Raw genomic sequence first — 21754 nt, forward strand, 5'->3', positions numbered from 1 at the left:
TCCAGTAGCAACCTGGCTACCAGAATCCCCAATAGTAAAGAGAAATACTCAAGGCTCTGCAGCACAGATGATGGCTACATTGACCTTCAGTCTAAGGAAAGCCCTCCCAGCCAGTCTCGGTGACTGACACCTATAATTCCAACACTTTGGGAGGCCAAGGCAGGAGGACTGTTTGAGGCCAGGAGTCTGAGACCAGCCTGGGCAACATAGTGAGATAAGGGATAATTATCTTATACTTTATACTTATCTCTACCTTCATGTTCCAGTGGAAGACCTTGGTAAAATCAAGTATCAGTGTGGGTCCATCTGCAATATTTTTTACTTTCTTTCTTACTGACAGCAACCAGGAATTTTTTAAGCCACAGAGCAAGTGTCCAAAATGTAAACACCTTCTCTGTTTACCAATTCTTGGCCAGCTCTGATTTGTTTCACCAATAGGTTGTTCAGCATATAACTGGGTCATTCTGGCCTTTGTAGATTAAGATGTTTTGTATATTATCCCTTTAAGAATTGGACTTTTGGCTGTTTCCTAATAAAAAATGTAGGGAAGTGGTTATTATTAAAATTTACACCCTATTTCTAACACCTTGTATTATGATGTCATTCTGCTGAAGATTGTAAGACTCAGCCTGGATCCCTCGAGGACTAGATGCTTTAGGTTGATTCTGTTTCCTAGTTTGCAAAAAACGACTTAAATTCAAAAGAAATTAAAATGTCAAAAAAAAAATGAAGTTCAGAGAAGTGTACCTAGGAATGGAATTGTTGGGTTACAGAATATGCATATGCTTCATGTTAGTAGATCATGCCAAGTATTTTTCCAAAGTGGTTGTACCAATTTATACTTACATCATCAAGGGATGAAAGTTCCAACTGTTCCACAATATTGCCAATACTTAGTAAGGTTTTTGAAACAATTTTATTAATTTTGATGGATGTGTAATGTTATTTTCATTTCTTCAATGACAAAGAATGTTTATATTTATAGAGAAGTACTCAGATTGGGAATAAGACAAAGAGGTCTGCTATTACTTCTTTTATTCACAATTGTGAAAGAGGTCCCAGTGAATGCAAATACATACATACATCCATATAAGATACAGGATTAGAAGGAGATAAAACTCTCCTTTTTCACAAATGACAAGATTGTATACACAGAAAATCCAAGTTAATTTACTGATGTACTATTAGAATTAATGGATGAATATAGCAAAGTACAGTTGACTCTCGAATACAGGTTTGAACTGTGCAAGCCTGCTTATCTACGTATTTTCTTTCACCTCTGCCACCTGAGACAGCAAGACCGACCCCTTCTCTTCCTTAGCCTACTGAATAAGGATAGACCTTTATGATAGTCCACTTGCACTTAACAGACAGTAAATATATTTTATCTTCCTTATTTTTTTCTTAATAACATTGCTTTTTCCTTACTTTATTGTAAGAATACAGTATATAATACATATAACATAAAATACATGTTAATTGACTGTTTATGTTATCAGTAAGACTTCTGGTCAACAATAGGCTATTAGTAGTTAAGCTTCTGGGGAGTCAAAAGTTATGCACAGATTTTTTTGTTTACTGCATAGGGGGTTAGCACCCCTAACTCTCGCATTGTTCAAGGGTCAACTGTATTTAGATAAAGATAAATATATGAAAGTATTTCCATATATTAAGTCACAATTGGAAAATAAAATCATAATAGCATCAAAAAACATGAAGTACCTAGAAATACATGTAATGAGAAACGTGTAACACCTCTACCCAGAAAACTACAAAACATTACCAAGAGAAATTAAAGACGACCTAGGTACCTAAAAGGATACAGTATGCTTATGGATTGAAAAGATGTCAATTTTTCACAAACTGATCTATAGCAGTACGGTTCTCAAAATGTGGTCCCTGGGTCAGGAGCATCAATATATCCTGGGAACTTGTTACAAATGAAAATTCTTGGGCTTCACCCAAGACCTACTGAATCTGAAATTCTGTATTTTAACAAGACCTTCTTGTGATTCTGATACAGGCTAATGTTTAAGAACCACTGATCTACAGATTCAGTGCAATTCCAATACAATTAAGTAACTCACTTCCTTTTGCTGAGTAAGTAAAGCATGATTTTAGCAAGTCTTTCTAAAAAAGGACTGGATATAAAAGTACTTGCTGCTTAATTCATAATTAAAAAATGAAAGAATAAAATAATCTAACTTTCTGAGAATTCCAGCTACATTTACTATAAAATTGTATCAGAATTTCTAAAGTAATTATGTTATAAGGAGATTTTTATAATATTTGTGTGGCTGCTTTTGAAATACAGAAGAGACAGAATAATATTACTTGCATGTCATAATACTTACAGTATTAAGTAAGGTATCATACACAGCATTCACAAATTTAGCATTAATCCCAGAGTCTTCAATGGTGTTAAATGAGGCAGTGGCATCTTTCTGCAAATTCAATTTAAGAATTAAGTATATTCAACATTTTGAAGACTATTCTTAGTATAATTTGAATCATACTATTCCTTCATAATTTCGACTATTTTTTAGTCTGACAATAGAAAAGAACTTTAAGGCAAAATTTCTGAAAATAAAAAGAAATGTACAAAGATTATTTTAATAACTTTCTTTTTTAAAACTGAAGGTATGGAGTTAAACATGAACATTAGAGCAAGTAAAAACAATATTTAAGGGCTGGGCACAGTGGCTTATATCTGTAATCCCAGTGTTTTGGGAGGCTGACATGGGAGGGGTCACCTGAGGTCAGGAGTTCAAGACCAGCCTGGCCAACATGGTGAAACCCCGTTTCTACTAAAAATACAAAAATTAGCCAGGTGTGGCGGCAGGCACCTGTAATCCCAGCTACTCAGGAGGCTAAGGCACAAGAATTGTGTGAACCCAGGAGGCGGAGGTTGCAGTGAGCTGAGATTGCACCACTGCATTCCAGCCTGGGCAACAGGGTGAGACTCCATCTCAAAACAAAACAAAACAACCTCCCCCTCAAAAAAAAAACCTGTATACTTATATAGTATGTGTAATATTACATAATTGTATGTACTGTATAATTTCTGAAATCAATACATATATATGCATGTTTAAATCAATATTGGGTATAAATGAGGTAAATTTATCATTTCTGGAAAATTTAAAACTAAAAGTTAAATGAAAAATGTGTTTTATGTATAATTACCTTAAATGCAGCATTTAATTCTGGGAAAGAATCAAATGTTGTTAGATAAAAATCATGTACTGCTTTCCAATCTCCTGATGACTTAACTTTTTCTACATCTTCCCTAAAATGAAAACATACATTAACCATATATATATAGAAATATTATTCAGATAAACTAGCACTACTTTTTAAATAAATGTCACCAAGTATGCAATACGAAATACTGAAACCAAATAAAGAAATATGTCCCAGTTAATATAGTTTATGGATTTATAATTCTTAATTGGATTAAGATATTAATCCAGCTTTAACTTTCCCATTTACTTATTTTTAAAAAAGATCATTCTTAACATGTCTCTTTCAATTATCACTCTTTCCTTCCCTTCATAGCTAAACTTTTGGAGACTTTGTTTACATTCTGTCTTTATCATTCCCATTTAGTCCTTCAAATATGCATCTGGAGATTTTGAATGGTGACATAACTTTTATAGTATGTGTCACATCATAAATGAACTCTTATTTTTAAAAATGGTAACAGTCTATTATTTAATTACCACCTTTATCTCTTTTTGTTTTGACTCATAGACTCTTACTTAGCATTTCCTTTATTTTGCTACAGCCTATCTAACTCTTACCTGTTATTCATACATTTGTTTTCTTTCACCTTCAACTTGAGACATAAAGTCTTTTGAGGTCCTCTTGGCTAACACCTTATAATGATCCAAAAGTTAAATTAATTTCTCAAATAAATAAATTATGTAAAGTGCTGACATGCAGATGATTATACATTTACATATAATAGTGAGCTGAAACTTACTGAAAGTCTTTCATAGTTTTGGGCTGGATAGGAAGAATAGGTTCTGGAAGGACTGGGGCCTTCATTTCGGATGATGATGCATCCATAGATACACGCTGTTTTTGTCTAACATCAAGGCAAATTGGTGGTTGGTCTCTCACTGTGAAGTATAAAAAGACATTCAAAATAATGAATCATTAAACTTTTCCAAATTATAAAATACCAAGATTAATTCAACCTCAACAGAAAATAAATGAATTATTTTGTATTACATTCACTTTGAGATTAAAGAAAAATCAACCATAGTGAAGGACATTTACTGGAGGGCTTATTCCCCCACTCCCCCACTTCACTCACAACACATATTAGGCTGTATCTTACATTGATGTGTATACTTAATATAGAGCTTCTTCCCTTTTTCCCTTCCCCCTCAAAATTGTCTGTTAATGTAATTTAGCATTTCTTTCCTCTCCCCTCTTCCCAAAAGTCATCTTTCAGGTAATATTTCAATGTATGATTATTGTAGCTATATAATAAAAATCAGGTAGACTGATTCTTTCAACTTTATACTTCTTTTAAAAAACAGTTTTACCCATTCCAGTTCTTCTGCCATTTCAGGTAAATTTGAAAATAATCTTATCCATATCAACAACAAAGAACTTAACGGGAATTTTGACAGGAAATGCATGAAATTCCTTTTTGTATCAATTTGGGGAGAACTTGTGTATCAATTTGGGGAAAACTGGCATCTTTACTAGAATAAGCGTTCTAATCCATGAACACAGTATGCCTTTACACTTACTCAGATCTTAATTTCTTTCACCAGCATGGTATAATTCTAAGCACACATATTCTGTAATGTTTGCTAGATTTAAACCTTTTATTCTTTTTTAAGTGATTACAAATGATATGTATTTTTACATTAGTGTCCATGTGTTCATTGTTAGCATAAAGAAATATAACTGACTTCTGTATGTTTATCTTGTATTCTTCAACCTTACTGAATTCACTTATCAATTCTAGGAAGGTTTATTTTTGAGATTTCATGTTTTTTTTTTTTTTTTTTGCATAGACAATCATGCCATCTGCAAATAGGGACAGTCTTATTCCTTATTTTCTAATCTGTATGTCTTTTTTCTTCTTTTTGTCTTCTTGTATTGGCTAAAATTTGCAGCACTGAGAAGAATGAGTTAGAGCAAACATCCTTGCATTATTCTCACTCTTAAATGGGAAAGCACTAAATATTTAGCCATTAAGAAAAAGGGTAAGCTTTACCAATAAAAGGGTACTCCCTCTGATTCTTAGCATGTTGAATAAGAGTGCTAAGAGCAGACATCCTTGCCTTGTTCCCACACTTAAGGTAAAAGCACTCAGTCTTTCACAATTACATAAAACGTTAATTGCAGGTTTTCTCTAGATGCTGTTTATCAAGTAAAGGAAAAAGTCTCTTTCCTATTTTTCTGGGAGTTTTAATTTTTTTCATTATGAATAGGTGTTGGATTTTGTCAAGTTATTTTACTGCATGGAATCATTCTTAAGCATGTTAGTATGGCGGATTACATTAATTGATATTTTAAAAACTGAACCATCTAGCATCCCTGGAGTGACCTTTTGGTAATGGTGTATAACTCTTTTTATATATTGCTGAATTTTATTTGCTAATACTTTATTAAGGACTTCTGCCATCTATATTCATGAAGGATATCGGTCTATGGTCTATAAATTTTTTTTTTTTAACTATCGTCATCTGGTTTTGTTATCAATGTAATACCAGCTGTGTAAAATGAAAAATAAATGTTCCCTTTTCATCTGTTTTCTGGTAGAGATTGTACAGAAATGGTGTTAATTCTTTAAACATTTGCCAGAATTCTGTGTGACCACCCGGACGTGAATATTCTTTTTTTAAAGTTTTAAAACTAGAAATCAATTTCCTTAGTGGTTATAGAACTATGCAAATTAACTATTTCAAACTAGATGAGCTGCAATAGCTTTTGTTTTTTGAGGAATTGGTCCATTTCATCTGTAATTTATGTGTGTAGAGTTGTTTGTAGTATTCCCTTATTATCTTTTCTGACGTTGATAGGGTCTGTTGTAATATCTCCTATTTCATTTATGATACTGATAATCTACCTTTTTATGTCAGTTTTATTGATCTTATCAAAGAGCCATCTCTTTGTTTCATTTTCTCAATTTTTGTTTTCAGTTTCACTGATTTTATCTTTATATTTCCTCCTTCCTGCTTACTTTGGGCTGATATTCTCTTCTTTTCCTAGGTCCATCAGCTAAAGGCTTAGATATTTGTTTTGAAAATTTCCCCCTTTTCTAATGTATGCATGACTGCTATAAATTTCCCTCTCAGCACTGCTATAGCAGTATCCCACAACTTTTGATATGTTGTATCATATTTTTATTTTCATTCCATCCCATCCATTTTTTAACCTCCCTTAAGACTTCATCTTTGACCAATGAATTATTTGGAAGTTGTTTAATTTCCAAGTATTTTGGAGATGCTTCTGTTATTTTCTGTTACTGATTTCTAATTTGACTAGTCAGAAAACACACTTTACATTATCTCAATTCTTTAAAATTTCAGTTGTTTTATGGCCCAGAATATGATCCATTTTGCTATATGTCCCACTGGCACTTGAAATGCCATGTGTATTCTGTTGTTGGGTAAAGCGTGCTATAAATGTGCTGTTGGTTGATGGTGGCACTGAGTTACTCTATATACTTATTGATTTTCTAGATAGTTCCATCAAATATACACTTACAGTTGGAGCCTTCAATACCTAACTGTGGATTCTTCTGTTTCTGCATTCAGGTCTACCAGTTTCCCCCCGCAGTTTTTACAGCTCTGCTGTTTGGTGTGTACATACTTGTGATCACTACATATTTTGAGTGATTATCCCTTTTATCATTATATAATGTTCCTCTCTATCTCCATGAATTTTCTTTGTTCTAAGTCCACTTTATCTGATATTAATGCAGTCATTTCTGTTTCCTTCGATCGATGTTTGCATAAAATGTCTTCCTCTATCCATTTACTTAAAACTTGCTTATACTGTTATATTTGAAGCGAATTTCTTATAAATAGAATACAGTTGGGTCATGTTTTTTGTTCACTCTGACAATATCTTTTATTTAGACTATTTACATTTAACGTAATTTTTAATAAGGTAGAGCTTAAGTCTATGATTTTATTTTCTATTTGTTCTCTCTGCTTGTTACTTTTCCTGCCTTTCTGCAGGTTAAACATTTTTTAGAATTCTCTTTTGATTTATATATAGTGTTTCTGAGAGGTTTCTCTAGATTACATTACATATAATTATATTACATTACATATAATAATTTCTCACATGCTACTCACATCGTCATTTTACCAGTTGGAATGAAGTACAGAAATCCTACCTCCTTTACCTTCCCCTGTTTATAATTTTCTTTTTGTGTGTGTGACAGGGTCTTGCTCTTTCACTCAGGATGGGATGTGGTGGTGTGACCATGGCTAACTGCAGCCTCAAACACCTGGGCTCAAGTGATTTTCCTATGTCAGCCTCCTGAGTAGTTAGGACTACAGGCATGCACCAAAAGCCTGACTAATTTTTAAAATTTTTATGGAGACAAAGTCTCACTATGTTCCTCAAGCTGGTCTCAAACTCTTGGCCTCAAGCCATCCTCCTGTCTTGGCCTCCCAAAACACTGGGGTTACAGGTGTGAGTCACTGAACTCAGCCATAATTTTCTTTTTTCCTTTACATACATTTAGAACCACACCCGTTACAATTTTTGTTTCAACTACCAATTATAATTTAGAAAACATAAGAGAAGTCTACTGTATTTATCCATACTTTTGTTTATCACCTTCTTTCCCCTTTCCTCATATCTCAAGTTTCCTTCTTTTGTTTCCTTTCTGTTTAGAGAACTCCTTTATTCTTTTAGAGTAAATGTAGTGGCAACAAATTCTTAGTTTTTCTTCATCTGAAAATGTCTTGATTTCCCTTCCTTGCATTCCTGAAAAATATTTTCATCAAGTGTAGCATTCTACAGTGACAGTCCTTTTAGCATTTGAAAAATTTAGTGGCATATCCTTCTGGCGGCCTCTGTGGTTACTGATGATAAATCTGTTATTTCAATGCCTTATTATTATTTTTTTTTAGGGACCGCAACAGGTGCTTGGTGAGGGCCTTCTTGCTAACAGGGACTCTGCAGAATCCTAAGGGGGTGCAGGGCATCACATGGTGAGGGGGCTGAGTATGCTAGCTCGAATATCTAATCCTCTTCTTATAAAGCCACCAGTCCTATTCCCATGATAACCCATGAATCCATTAACCCATGAATGGATTAATCTATTCATAAGAGCAGAGCCCTCATGACCCAATTACCACTTAAAGGTCTCGCCTCTCAATACAGCTACACTGGGGATTATATTTCAACACGAATTTTGGTGGAAACAAATACTCAAACTACAGCATTTTCCTTAACGTGTCATTTTTTCCTGGCTGCTTTGAAGATCTTTTTGTTGGTATTCAGTTTTGACAGGTTTAATTATGATGCTTCTTGCTGTGGATTTCTTTGGATTTCTTCTGAATGAGGTTTGTTTAGCTTCTTGAATCTGCAGGTTTATGTCTTTCACCAAATGTAGAAAATTTTCAGTCATGACTTGGTTACTTTTTCAGCCCTACTGTCTTTTCCTCTCCTTCTGGGACGCTGATAATAGGATTGTTAACACCTTTTGTTATAGTATATGGGGTCCCTGAGACTGTTGATTTTTCAGTCTATTTTCTATTGTTAAGACTAGATAATTTCTATTGTTCTGTCTTCCAGTTCATTGATTCCTGTCCCCTTCATTCTGTTGTTGAGCCCATCTACAAAGCTTTTTACTGTGATTGTTGTATTTTCTCAAGTATTAAGACTTCTAAAACAATAGAATGATTAATATCTTATAAATTTTAAGGTCTACAATAATGAAATATACACATATAATTTAATTCTACTGTAATGTAATCGGGATATATTTTCAACTATGCAAACACAGGGATATCGATAGTCACAAAAGTAACATAGCTAATAAGGTCTTCCTTCCTTCTTTACCTACCCTCCTATCTAAGCATCTATCCTTGGCTCTACCATCAACTTCAACAAGCAAAGATAAATTTCATTAGTGTGGGGGTTTATATTAAACTTCCATATTAGAAGATAGTATAAACATGCTCTTTTTTTTTAATACAACAGCAGTGGTTTCCAAACTTACTGTAAATCAGAATAACCTGGAAAGCTTGTTAAAACATGGCTACTGGGCCCTCCCCAAACTTTGTGATTCAGTAGGTCTGGAGTGGGGCACAAGAATTTGTATTTTTATTATTATACTTTAAGTTCTGGAATACATGTGCAGAATGTGCAGGTTTGTTACATAGGTATACATTTGGTATACCTATGTATACCATGGTAGTTTCCTGTACCCATCAACTCATCATTTACATTACATATTTCTCCTAATGCTATCCCTCCCCTAGCCCCAACCCACTGACAGGCCCCAGTGTGTGATGTTCCCCTCCCTGTGTACATGTGTTCTCATTGTTCAACTCCCACTTATGAGTGAGAACATGTGGTGTTCGGTTTTCTGTTCCTGTGATAGTTTGTTGAGAATAATGCTTTCCAGCTTCATCCATGTCCCTGCAAAGGACATGAACTCATCCTTATTCATGGCTGCACAGTATTACATGGTGCATATGTGCCATACTTTCTTTATCCAGTCTATCACTGATGGGCATTTGGGTTGGTTCCCAGTCTTTGCTATTGCGAATAGTGCTGTAATAAACATATGTGTGCCTGTGTCTTTATAGAATTATTTATCATCCTTTGGGTGGTAAAGGGATAAAACCCAGTAATGGGATTGCTAGGCTAAATGCTATTTCTGGTTCTAGATCCTTGAGGAATCGCCACACCGTCTTCCACAATGGTTGAACTAATTTACACTCGCACCAACAATGTAAAAGTATTCCTATGTCTCCACATCCTCTCCAGCATCTATTTCCTGACTTTTTACTGATCGCCATTCTAACTGGCATGAGATGGTATCTCATTGTGGTTTTGATTTGCATTTCTCTAATGACCAGTGATAATGAACTTTTTTTCATATGTTTGTTGGCTGTATAAAGGTCTTCTTTTGGAAAGTCACTCTTCATATCCTTTGCCCACTTTTTGACGGGGTTGTTTTTTTCTTGTAAATCTGTTTAACTTCCTTGTAGATTCTGGATATTAACCCTTTGTCAGATGGATAGATTGTAAACATTTTCTGTCATTCTGTAGGTTGTCTCTTCACCCCCATGATAGTTTCTTTTACTGTTTAGAAGCTCTTTAGTTTAATTAGATGCCATTTGTCAATTTGGGCTTTTGTTGCCATTGCTTTTGGTATTTTAGTCATGAAGTCTTTGCCCATACCTATGTCCTGAATTGTATTATCTAGGTTTTCTTCTAGGGTTTTTATGGTATTAGGTTTTATGTTTAAGTTTTTAATCCATCTTGAGTTAATTTTTGTATGAGATGTAAGGAAGGGGTCCAGTTTCAGTTTTCTGCATATGGCTAACCAGTTTCCCCAACACCATTTATTAAACAGGGAATCCTTGCCCCATTGCTTGTTTTTGTCAGGTTTGTCAAAGATCAGATTATTGTATATGTGTGGCATTATTTCTGAGGTCTCTATTCTGTTCCATTGGTTTATATATCTGTTTTGGTACTAGTACCAGGCTGTTCTAGTTACTGCAGCCTTGTAGTTTGAAGTCAGGAAGCATGATGCTTCCAGCTTTGTTCTTTTTGTTTAGGATTGTCTTGACTATATGGGCTTTTTGGTTCCATATGAAATGTAAAGTAGTTTTTTCTAATTCTGTGAAGAAAGTCAATGGTAGCTTGATGGGACAGCATTGAATCTATAAATTACTTTGGGCAGTATGACCATTTTCATGATATTGATTCTTCCTATCCATCGGCACGGAATGTTTTTCCATTTGTTTGTGTTCTCTCTTCTTCCCTTGAGCAGTGATTTGTAGTTCTCCTTGAAGAGGTCCTTCACATCCTTTCTAAGTTGTATTGCTAGGTATTTTATTCTCTTTGTAGCAATTGTGAATGGGGGTCACTCATGATTTGGCCCTCTGTTTGTCTATTATTGGTTTATAGGAATGCTTGTGATTCTTGCACACTGATTTTGTATCCTGAGACTTTGAAGTTGCTTATCAGCTTAAGGAGATTTCTGGCTGAGAGGATGGAGTTTTCTAAATATTCAATCATGTCATCCCTAAACAGAGGAAATTTGACTTCCTCTCTTCCTATTTAAATGACCTTTATTTCTCTTTCTTGTCTGATTGCCCTGGCCAAAATTTCCAATAATATGTTGATAGGAGTAGTGAGAGAGGGAATCCTTGTCTTGTGCCAGTTCTCAAAGAAAATGCTTCCATCTTTTACCCATTCAGTATATTGACTGTAGGTTTGTCATAAATAGCTCTAATTATTGGGAGAAACATTCCATCAATACCTAGTTTATTGAGAGATTTTTAGCATAAAAAAGTGTAGAATTTTATCGAGGCCTTTTATACATCTATAGAGGTAATCATATGGTTTTTGTCATTGGTTCCATTTAAATGGATTACGTTTATTGATTTGTGTATGTTGAACTAGCCTTGCATTCCAGGGATGAAGCCAACTTGATCATGGTGGATAAGTTAGTTGACTTGCTAGATAAGATTTTTGATGTGCTGCTACATTTGGTTTGCCAGTATTTTACTGAGGACTTTCACATCGATGTTCATGAGGGATATTGGCCTGAAATTTTCTTTTTTGTTGTGTCTCTGCCCGGTTTTGGTATCAGGATGATGCTGGCCTCATAAATGAGTTAGGGAGGAGTTCCTCTCTTTCTATTGTTTAGAGTAGTTTCAGAAGGAATGGTAACAGCTCCTCTTTGTACCTCTGGTAGAATTCATCTGTGACTCTGTCTGGTCCTGGCTTTTTTTTGGTTGGTAGGCTATTAATTACTGCCTCAATTTCAGAACTTGTTATTGGTCTATTCAGAGATTCAACTTCTTCCTGGTTTAGTCTTGGGAGTGTGTATGTGTCCAGGAACTTATCCATTTCTTCTAGATTTTCTAGTTTATTTGCGTAGAGGTGTTTATACTATTTTCTGATGGTAGTCTGTATTTCTGTGGGATCAGTGGTGATATCCCCTTTATCGTTTTTTATTGTGTCTATTTGATTCTTCTCTCTTTTCTTCTTCATCAGTCTGGTTAGTGGTCTATCTAGTTTGTTAACCTTCTCAAAAAACCAGCTCCTGGATTCACTGGTTTTTTTTGAAGGGTTTTTCGTGTCTCCATCTCCTTCAGTTTTGCTCTGACCTTGGTTATTTCTCATCTTCTGCTAGCTTTTGAATTTGTTTGCTCTTGCTTCTCTAGTTCTTTTAATTGTCATGTTAGGGTGTCGATCTTAGATCTTTCCCACTTTCTCCTGTGGGCATTTAGTGCTATAAATTTCCCTCTAAACACTACTTTAGCTGTGTCCCAGAGATTCTGGTACGTTGTGTCTTCATTCTCATTGGTTTCAAAGAACTTATTTGTTTCTGCCTTAATTTCGTTATGTACCCAGTAGTCATTCAGGAGCAGGTTGTTCAGTTTCCATGTACTTGTGTGAGTTTCTGAATCCTGAGTTCTAATTTGATTGCACTGTGGTCTGAGAGACTGTTTACTATGATTTCCATTGTTTTGCATTTGCTGAGGAGTGTTTTACTTCCAATTATGTGGTCAATTTTACAATAAGTGCAATGTGGTGCTGAGAAGAATTTATATTCTGTTGATTTGGGGCAGAGAGTTCTGTAGATGTCTGTTAGGTCTGCTTGTCCAGAGCTGAGTTCAAGTCCTGAATATCCTTGTTAATTTTCTGTCTTGTTGATCTAATACTGACAGTGGGGTGTAAAAGTCTCCCATTATTATTGTGTGGGAGTCTAAGTCTCTTTGTATGTCTCTAAGAATTGCTTTATGAATCTGAGTACTCCTGTATTGGGTGCGTATATATTTAGGATAGTTAGTCATCTTGTTGCATTGATCCCTTTACCATTATGTAATGCCCTTCTTTGTCTTTTTGGAACTTTGTTGGTTTAAAGTCTGTTTCATCAGAGACTAGGATTGCAATGCCTGCTTTTTTATTGCTTTCCATTTGCTTGGGAAGTATTTCTTCATCCCTTTATTTTAGCCTGTGTAGTCTTTGCACATGACATGGGTCTCCTGAATACAGCACAAGGATGGGTCTTAACTTTTTATCCAATTTGCCAGTCTGTGTCTTTCAATTGGGACATTTAGCCCATTTACATTTAAGGTTAATATTATTATTTGTGAATTTGATCCTGTCATTATGATGCTAGCTGTTTATTTTGCCCATTGGTTGATGCAGTTTCTTCATAGTGTCAAGAGTCTTTACAATTTGGTATGTTTTTGCAGTAACTGGTACCGGTTTCTCCTTTCCATATTTAGTGCTTCCTTCAGGAGCTCTTGTAAGGCAGGCCTGGTGGTGACAGAATCTCTCAGCATTTGCTTGTCTGTAAAGATTTTATTTCTCCTTCACTTAGGAAGCTTAGTTTGGCTGGATATGAAATTCTGGGTTGAAAATTCTTTTCTTTAAGAATGTTGAATATTGGCCCCCACTCTCTTCTGGCTTGTAGGGTTTCTGCAGAGAGATCCGCTGTTAGTCTGATGGGCTTCCCTTTGAGGGTAACCTGCCCTATCTCTCTGGCTGCCCTTAACATTTTTTCCTTCATTTCAACCTTGGTGAACCTGATGATTATGTGTCCTGGAATTGCTCTTCTCAAGGAGTATCTTTGTGGTGTTCTCTGTATTTCCTGAATTTGAATGTTGGCCTGTCTTGGTAGGTTGGGGAAGTTCTCCTGGATAATATCCTGGAGGGTGTTTTCCATCTTGGTTCCATTCTCCCTGTCACTTTCAGGTACGCCAATCAAATGTAGGTTTGGTCTCTTCACATAGTCCCATATTTCTTGGAGGCTTTGTTCATTCCTTTTCATTCTTTTTTCTCTAATCTTGTCTTTACACTTTATTTCATTATGCTGATCTTCAATCTCTGATATCCTTCCTTCTGCTTGATCGATTCAGCTATTGATACTTGTGTATGCTTCATGAAGTTCCTGTGCTGTGTTTTTCAGTTCCATCGGGTCGTTTATGTTCTTCTCTAAACTGGTTATTCTGGTTACCAATTCCTCCAACCTTTTATCAAGGTTCTCAGCTTCCTTGCATTGGGTTAGAACATGCTCCTTTAGCTTGGAAGATTTTCTTGTTACCCACCTTCTGAAGCCTACTTCTGTCAGTTCGTCAAACTCATTCTCCATCCAGTTTTGTTCCCTGGCTGGCGAGGAGTTGTGATCCTTTGGAGGAGAAGAGGCGTTCTGGTTTTTGGAATTTTCAGCCTTTTTGTGCTGGTTTTTCTTCATCTTCGTGGATTTATCTACCTTTGGTCTTTGATGCTGGTGACCTGTGGATGGGGTTTTTGTGTGGACATCCTTTTTGTTGATGTTGATGCTATTCCTTTCTGTTTGTTAGTTTTCCTTCTAACAGTCAGGCCCCTCTGCTGCAGGTCTGCTGGAGTTTGCTGGAGGTCCACTCCAGACCCTGTTTGCCTGGGTATCATACAGCAGAGGCTGCAGAACAGCAAACGTTGCTGCCTGTTCCTTCCTCTAGAAGCTTCGTCCCAGAGAGGCACCTGCCAGATGCCCGCTGGAGCTCTCCCGCATGTGGTGTTTGTCAACTCCTGCTGGAAGGTGTCTCCCAGTCAGGAGACATGGATGTCAGGGACCCACTTGAGGAGGCAGTCTGTCCCTTGGCAGAGCTTGAGCACTGTGCTGGGAGATTCTGCTGCTCTCTTCGGAGCCGCCAGGCAGGAACATTTAAGTCTGCTGAAGCTGCGCCCACAGTCGCCCCTTCCCCCAGGAAGAATTTGTATTTCTACATGTTTCCGGGTGATGCTGATGCTGCTAGTCTGCACAAAATACTACGAAACACTCTTCCATGGTTTTAAATGAGAGACCAATGGTGCTAATGACTCGGAACATTTATTAAATCTACTTTAGTGTTCCAATTTTATATCCTTTATTAAATATGGAAATATCCAATGTCAAGTAATTTGTAGTGTAAACACAAATTGGACAAAGGTTCAATTTATAAACAAGTAAAATTAGGTATCCCCACAAATGGCTTCTTATAGATTATATTTGGCAATCTTTATTAGAGGGAAAGAAAAGGGCATCTCAGCCTAAAATAAATAAATGATATTTATCTCCTCTCTTCAACACCAGTCTTGTTACTATTACCTTTTGTGGCTCCTATAGAGTTTTTCTTCCTCTTTACCAGGCTTACTTCCCTTTCTTATCCCTTCCCACACACTTTTCCCCAACCTGGCTATAAACATCTACAATTAAATACAAACAGATTCATTCAAATATAAATTAACTTACACACAGAGCATATATACACAGTTTTATATCCACTAATTTTATTAATACCATGCTGAGGTGGAAGAGTGAAATTTGAATTAGTAAGAGAACTGGATTTTGGCAGAGCCTGAGACTGAAGAGATTCTTACATAATAGAAATAGTAATGCCAAGGCCAAGAGGATTCTAGGGTAAGTTTAGAAACCAGAAGCCCAGATGGGATTTATTTTTAGTTGAAAAGGTAACTTAAACTGAAGAGTCCTGCAGAATGTTAACACACTATGTTAATGGAACTTGAATCCTTTGCTCAGATTAGTGAATGAAAACCAAACTACAGGATGTGACATTCAGCTATTAAGAAAAGAAAAATAACAGACTGCAGCTGTTCTCAAGTCCCTGAATATCAAGGCATTGTTTCCAGAGACAGGCTTTCTGCCTGTTCTCACAGATAGTTATTAAAATATAATTCAAAAAGAGAAAAATCAATAACTATGGTAATGAGGGATTAATTAAATCTTAAACTGACATTACAAATAGAGGCAAATCTTTGTTCTATCATATGCAACTTTTTCTGCAATATAGAAAATCATAATAGAGTGAAAAAAGCCAAAATAAATTTATCAGTGAAAATCAATCATTTAGGGTTCATTCAGTGAATACTTATGAACACTTTGCTGAACTGATAAGCAGTAATCATTTTCCCTTTCTTTTAATATACTGCTGCCAATTTTAGTTGGTTGCTTAGAAACATTAAGTAAAACACTAGAAGCCAATGTAAGAAGAATAAGGGCTGTCGTGGGGGTTGGCAGTATATTCAAAAATGTGAAGATCAGAATATAACTATGTGTAAGGGTGTGAGATTATCATCCAAATTTTGCTAGCTCACTGTTTTCACAGACGTCACAACTCTCGTCGGAAACTGGTAAAATGCAGCTTTCTACAACTGTATTCGACAAAACAAAGACTGACATTTTCAATTGGCCACATGATTAGGGGACTGATAACTGTTCCTGGCTAGCCAGCACACATGGCAACAGCAACATTGGAGGTAAAGAAAAGTCTTTATGAAGATTGGAGGTTCAGTAGGAAGAACCTGGGCTTCCCTTTCCTTATCCCTCTACTGCTAGAGAGGAAGTAGTGATATAAAAAAGTGTGCTGCTAGTTACACGTTCTTGCAAAATGCTCTGCCTTGAGTTTCATTATAAATAATTTTTAATTAAGTAATAAGTAATGAAAAAGCAGTCTTAACAGTATGGGACTGAGTCGTATTGCTGGCTGAGTTGTGAAATTTGTTAACTTTAGATAAGCAACTAAAGTTCCTGGGCCTCAGTTTAGACATTATACAATGAAAGAAGAGGGAGTGGCTGGCAAGTCAGCCAAATAGGAACAGCTCTGGTCTGCAGCTCCCAGTGAGATCAACGCAGAAGGCAGGTGATTTCTCCATTTCCAACTGAGGTACCCAGCTCATCTCACTGGGACTGGTTAGACAGTGGGTGCAGAATGTGGGGGTCAGGGTGAGGCATCACCACATCCGGGAAGCACAAGGGATCACAGAACTCCCTCCCCTAGTGAAGGGAAGGTGTGAGAGACTGTGCCCTGAGGAACGGTGCACTCTGGCCCAGATACGACACTTTTTCCATGGTCTTCACAACCTGAAGACAAGGAGATTCTCTTGGGTGCCTATGCCACCAGGGCCCTGGGATTCAAGCACAAAACTGGGTGGCCACTTGAGCAGACACCGAACTTGCTGCAGGATTTTTTTTTTTTTTAATACCCCAGTGGCGCCTAGAACACCAGTGACACAGAACCATTCACTGCCCTGGAAAGGGGGCTGAAGCCACGGAGCCAAGGGGTCTAGTTCAGCAGATTCCACATGTACAGAGCCTAAGCAGCTAAGATCCAAAGGCTTGAAATTCTCACTGCCAGCACAGCAGTCTGAAGACGACCTGGGACACTCGAGCTTAGTGGGCGGGGAGCGGGGGGTGTCCGCTATTACTGAGTCTTGAGTAGGGAGTTTTCCCCTCACAGTGTAAACAAAGCCACTGGGAAGCTTAAACTAGGCAGAGCCAATCTCAGTTCAGCAAAGCCGCTGTAGCCAAACTGCCTCTCTCGATTCCTCCCCTCTGTGAAGGGCATCTGTGAAAGAAAGGCAGCAGCCCCAATCAGGGGCTTATACATCAAACTCCCATCTCCCTGGGACAGAGCATCTGGGAGAAGAGGTCACTGTGGGCACAGCTGCAGCAGACTTAAATGTTCCTGCCTGCCAGCTCTGAAGAGAGCAGCAGAATCTCCCAGCACAGTGCTCAAGCTCTGCCAAGGGACAGACTGCCTCCTCAAGTGGGTCCCTGACATCCATGTCTCCTGACTGGGAGACACCTTCCAGCAGGAGTTGACAAACACCACATGCGGGAGAGCTCCAGCGGGCATCTGGCAGGTGCCTCTCTGGGACGAAGCTTCTAGAGGAAGGAACAGGCAGCAACGTTTGCTGTTCTGCAGCCTCTGCTGTATGATACCCAGGCAAACAGGGTCTGGAGTGGACCTCCAGCAAACTCCAGCAGACCTGCAGCAGAGGGGCCTGACTGTTAGAAGGAAAACTAACAAACAGAAAGGAATAGCATCAACATCAACAAAAAGGATGTCCACACAAAAACCCCATCCACAGGTCACCAGCATCAAAGACCAAAGGTAGATAAATCCACGAAGATGAAGAAAAACCAGCACAAAAAGGCTGAAAATTCCAAAAACCAGAACGCCTCTTCTCCTCCAAAGGATCACAACTCCTCGCCAGCCAGGGAACAAAACTGGATGGAGAATGAGTTTGACGAACTGACAGAAGTAGGCTTCAGAAGGTGGGTAACAAGAAAATCTTCCAAGCTAAAGGAGCATGTTCTAACCCAATGCAAGGAAGCTGAGAACCTTGATAAAAGGTTGGAGGAATTGGTAACCAGAATAACCAGTTTAGAGAAGAACATAAACGACCCGATGGAACTGAAAAACACAGCACAGGAACTTCATGAAGCATACACAAGTATCAATAGCTGAATCGATCAAGCAGAAGGAAGGATATCAGAGATTGAAGATCAGCATAATGAAATAAAGTGCAAAGACAAGATTAGAGAAAAAAGAATGAAAAGGAATGAACAAAGCCTCCAAGAAATATGGGACTATGTGAAGAGACCAAACCTACATTTGATTGGCGTACCTGAAAGTGACAGGGAGAATGGAACCAAGATGGAAAACACCCTCCAGGATATTATCCAGGAGAACTTCCCCAACCTACCAAGACAGGCCAACATTCAAATTCAGGAAATACAGAGAACACCACAAAGATACTCCTTGAGAAGAGCAATTCCAGGACACATAATCATCAGGTTCACCAAGGTTGAAATGAAGGAAAAAATGTTAAGGGCAGCCAGAGAGATAGGGCAGGTTACCCTCAAAGGGAAGCCCATCAGACTAACAGTGGATCTCTCTGCAGAAACCCTACAAGCCAGAAGAGAGTGGGGGCCAATATTCAACATTCTTAAAGAAAAGAATTTTCAACCCAGAATTTCATATCCAGCCAAACTAAGCTTCCTAAGTGAAGGAGAAATAAAATCTTTACAGACAAGCAAATGCTGAGAGATTCTGTCACCACCAGGCCTGCCTTACAAGAGCTCCTGAAGGAAGCACTAAATATGGAAAGGAGAAACTGGTACCAGTTACTGCAAAAACATACCAAATTGTAAAGACTCTTGACACTATGAAGAAACTGCATCAACCAATGGGCAAAATAAACAGCTAGCATCATAATGACAGGATCAAATTCACAAATAATAATATTAACCTTAAATGTAAATGGGCTAAATGTCCCAATTGAAAGACACAGACTGGCAAATTGGATAAAAAGTTAAGACCCATCCTTGTGCTGTATTCAGGAGACCCATGTCATGTGCAAAGACTACACAGGCTAAAATAAAGGGATGAAGAAATACTTCCCAAGCAAATGGAAAGCAATAAAAAAGCAGGCATTGCAATCCTAGTCTCTGATGAAACAGACTTTAAACCAACAAAGTTCCAAAAAGACAAAGAAGGGCATTACATAATGGTAAAGGGATCAATGCAACAAGATGACTAACTATCCTAAATATATACGCACCCAATACAGGAGTACTCAGATTCATAAAGCAATTCTTAGAGACATACAAAGAGACTTAGACTCCCACACAATAATAATGGGAGACTTTTACACCCCACTGTCAGTATTAGATCAACAAGACAGAAAATTAACAAGGATATTCAGGACTTGAACTCAGCTCTGGACAAGCAGACCTAACAGACATCTACAGAACTCTCTGCCCCAAATCAACAGAATATAAATTCTTCTCAGCACCACATTGCACTTATTGTAAAATTGACCACATAATTGGAAGTAAAACACTCCTCAGCAAATGCAAAACAATGGAAATCATAGTAAACAGTCTCTCAGACCACAGTGCAATCAAATTAGAACTCAGGATTCAGAAACTCACACAAGTACATGGAAACTGAACAACCTGCTCCTGAATGACTACTGGGTACATAACGAAATTAAGGCAGAAACAAATAAGTTCTTTGAAACCAATGAGAATGAAGACACAACGTACCAGAATCTCTGGGACACAGCTAAAGTAGTGTTTAGAGGGAAATTTATAGCACTAAATGCCCACAGGAGAAAGTGGGAAAGATCTAAGATCGACACCCTAACATGACAATTAAAAGAACTAGAGAAGCAAGAGCAAACAAATTCAAAAGCTAGCAGAAGATGAGAAATAACCAAGGTCAGAGCAAAACTGAAGGAGATGGAGACACGAAAAACCCTTCAAAAAAAACCAGTGAATCCAGGAGCTGGTTTTTTGAGAAGGTTAACAAGCTAGATAGACCACTAACCAGACTGATGAAGAAGAAAAGAGAGAAGAATCAAATAGACACAATAAAAAACGATAAAGGGGATATCACCACTGATCCCACAGAAATACAGACTACCATCAGAAAATAGTATAAACACCTCTACGCAAATAAACTAGAAAATCTAGAAGAAATGGATAAGTTCCTGGACACATACACACTCCCAAGACTAAACCAGGAAGAAGTTGAATCTCTGAATAGACCAATAACAAGTTCTGAAATTGAGGCAGTAATTAATAGCCTACCAACCAAAAAAAAGCCAGGACCAGACAGAGTCACAGGTGAATTCTACCAGAGGTACAAAGAGGAGCTGTTACCATTCCTTCTGAAACTATTCTAAACAATAGAAAGAGAGGAACTCCTCCCTAACTCATTTTATGAGGCCAGTATCATTTGCTGCTATGCAACTTCAGCAAAGTTGCAGGATACAAAATCAATGTGCAAAAATCAGAAGCATTCCTATACACCAAAAATAGAGCCAAATCATGAGTGATTTCCCATTCACAATTGCTACAAAGAGAATAAAATACCTAGCAATACAACTTACAAAAGATGTGAAGGACCTCTTTAAGGAGAACTACAAATCACTGCTCAAGAAAAGAAGACAGCACACAAAGGGAAAAACATTCCATGCTCATGGATAGGAAGAATCAATATCATGAAAATGGCCATACTGCCCAAAGTAATTTATAGATTCAATGCTATCCCCATCATGCTACCATTGACTTTCTTCACAGAATTAGAAAAAACTACTTTACATTTCATATGGAACCAAAAGAGAGCCCATATAGCCAAGACAATCCTAAGCAAAAAGAACAAAGCTGGAGGCATCATGCTACCTGACTTCAAACTATACTACAAGGTTACAGTAACCAAAACAATATGATACTGGTATCAAAACAGATATATAGACCAATAGAACAGAACAGAGGCCTCAGAAATAATGCCACACATCTACAATAATCTGATCTTTGACAAACCTGACAAAAACAAGCAATGGGGAAAGGATTCCCTATTTAATAAATGGTGCTGGGAAAACTGGCTAGCCATATGCAGAAAACTGAAACACGGACTCCTTCCTTACAGCTCATACAAAAATTAACTCTAGATGAATTAAAGACTTAAACATAAAACCTAATACCATAAAAACCCTAGAAGAAAACCTAGACAATACCATTCAGGACATAGGCATGGGCAAAGACTTCATGACTAAAACACCAAAAGCAACGGCAACAAAAGCCAAAATTGACAAATGGCATCTAATTAAACTAAAGAGTTCCTGCACAGCAAAAGAAACTATCATCAGAGTGAAGAGGCAACCTACAGAATGAGAGAAAATATTTGCAATCTATCCATCTGACAAAGGACTAATATCCAGAATCTATAAGGAACTT

The 21754-nt window shown here is 37.3% G+C and overlaps 1 protein-coding gene across 2 annotated transcripts in view; it reads right to left on the minus strand.

The window, feature by feature from the left end:
- Positions 1–21754, minus strand: part of LOC105480431 (HECT domain E3 ubiquitin protein ligase 2) — a 95442-nt gene that overhangs the window by 49871 nt on the left and 23817 nt on the right. For both annotated transcript variants that reach the window (XM_011739313.3, XM_011739305.2), the window contains exons 3-5: positions 3986–4124; positions 3187–3289; positions 2355–2444 (exon numbers count right to left, since the gene is read on the minus strand). In XM_011739313.3, coding sequence (XP_011737615.1) covers positions 2355–2444; positions 3187–3289; positions 3986–4071 — 279 coding nt within the window. In that variant the 5' untranslated portion in view covers positions 4072–4124. The remainder of the gene's footprint in view (positions 1–2354; positions 2445–3186; positions 3290–3985; positions 4125–21754) is intronic.

Source organism: Macaca nemestrina, chromosome 9, assembly GCF_043159975.1.
Source record: "Macaca nemestrina isolate mMacNem1 chromosome 9, mMacNem.hap1, whole genome shotgun sequence".
Lineage (NCBI taxonomy): Eukaryota > Metazoa > Chordata > Mammalia > Primates > Cercopithecidae > Macaca > Macaca nemestrina.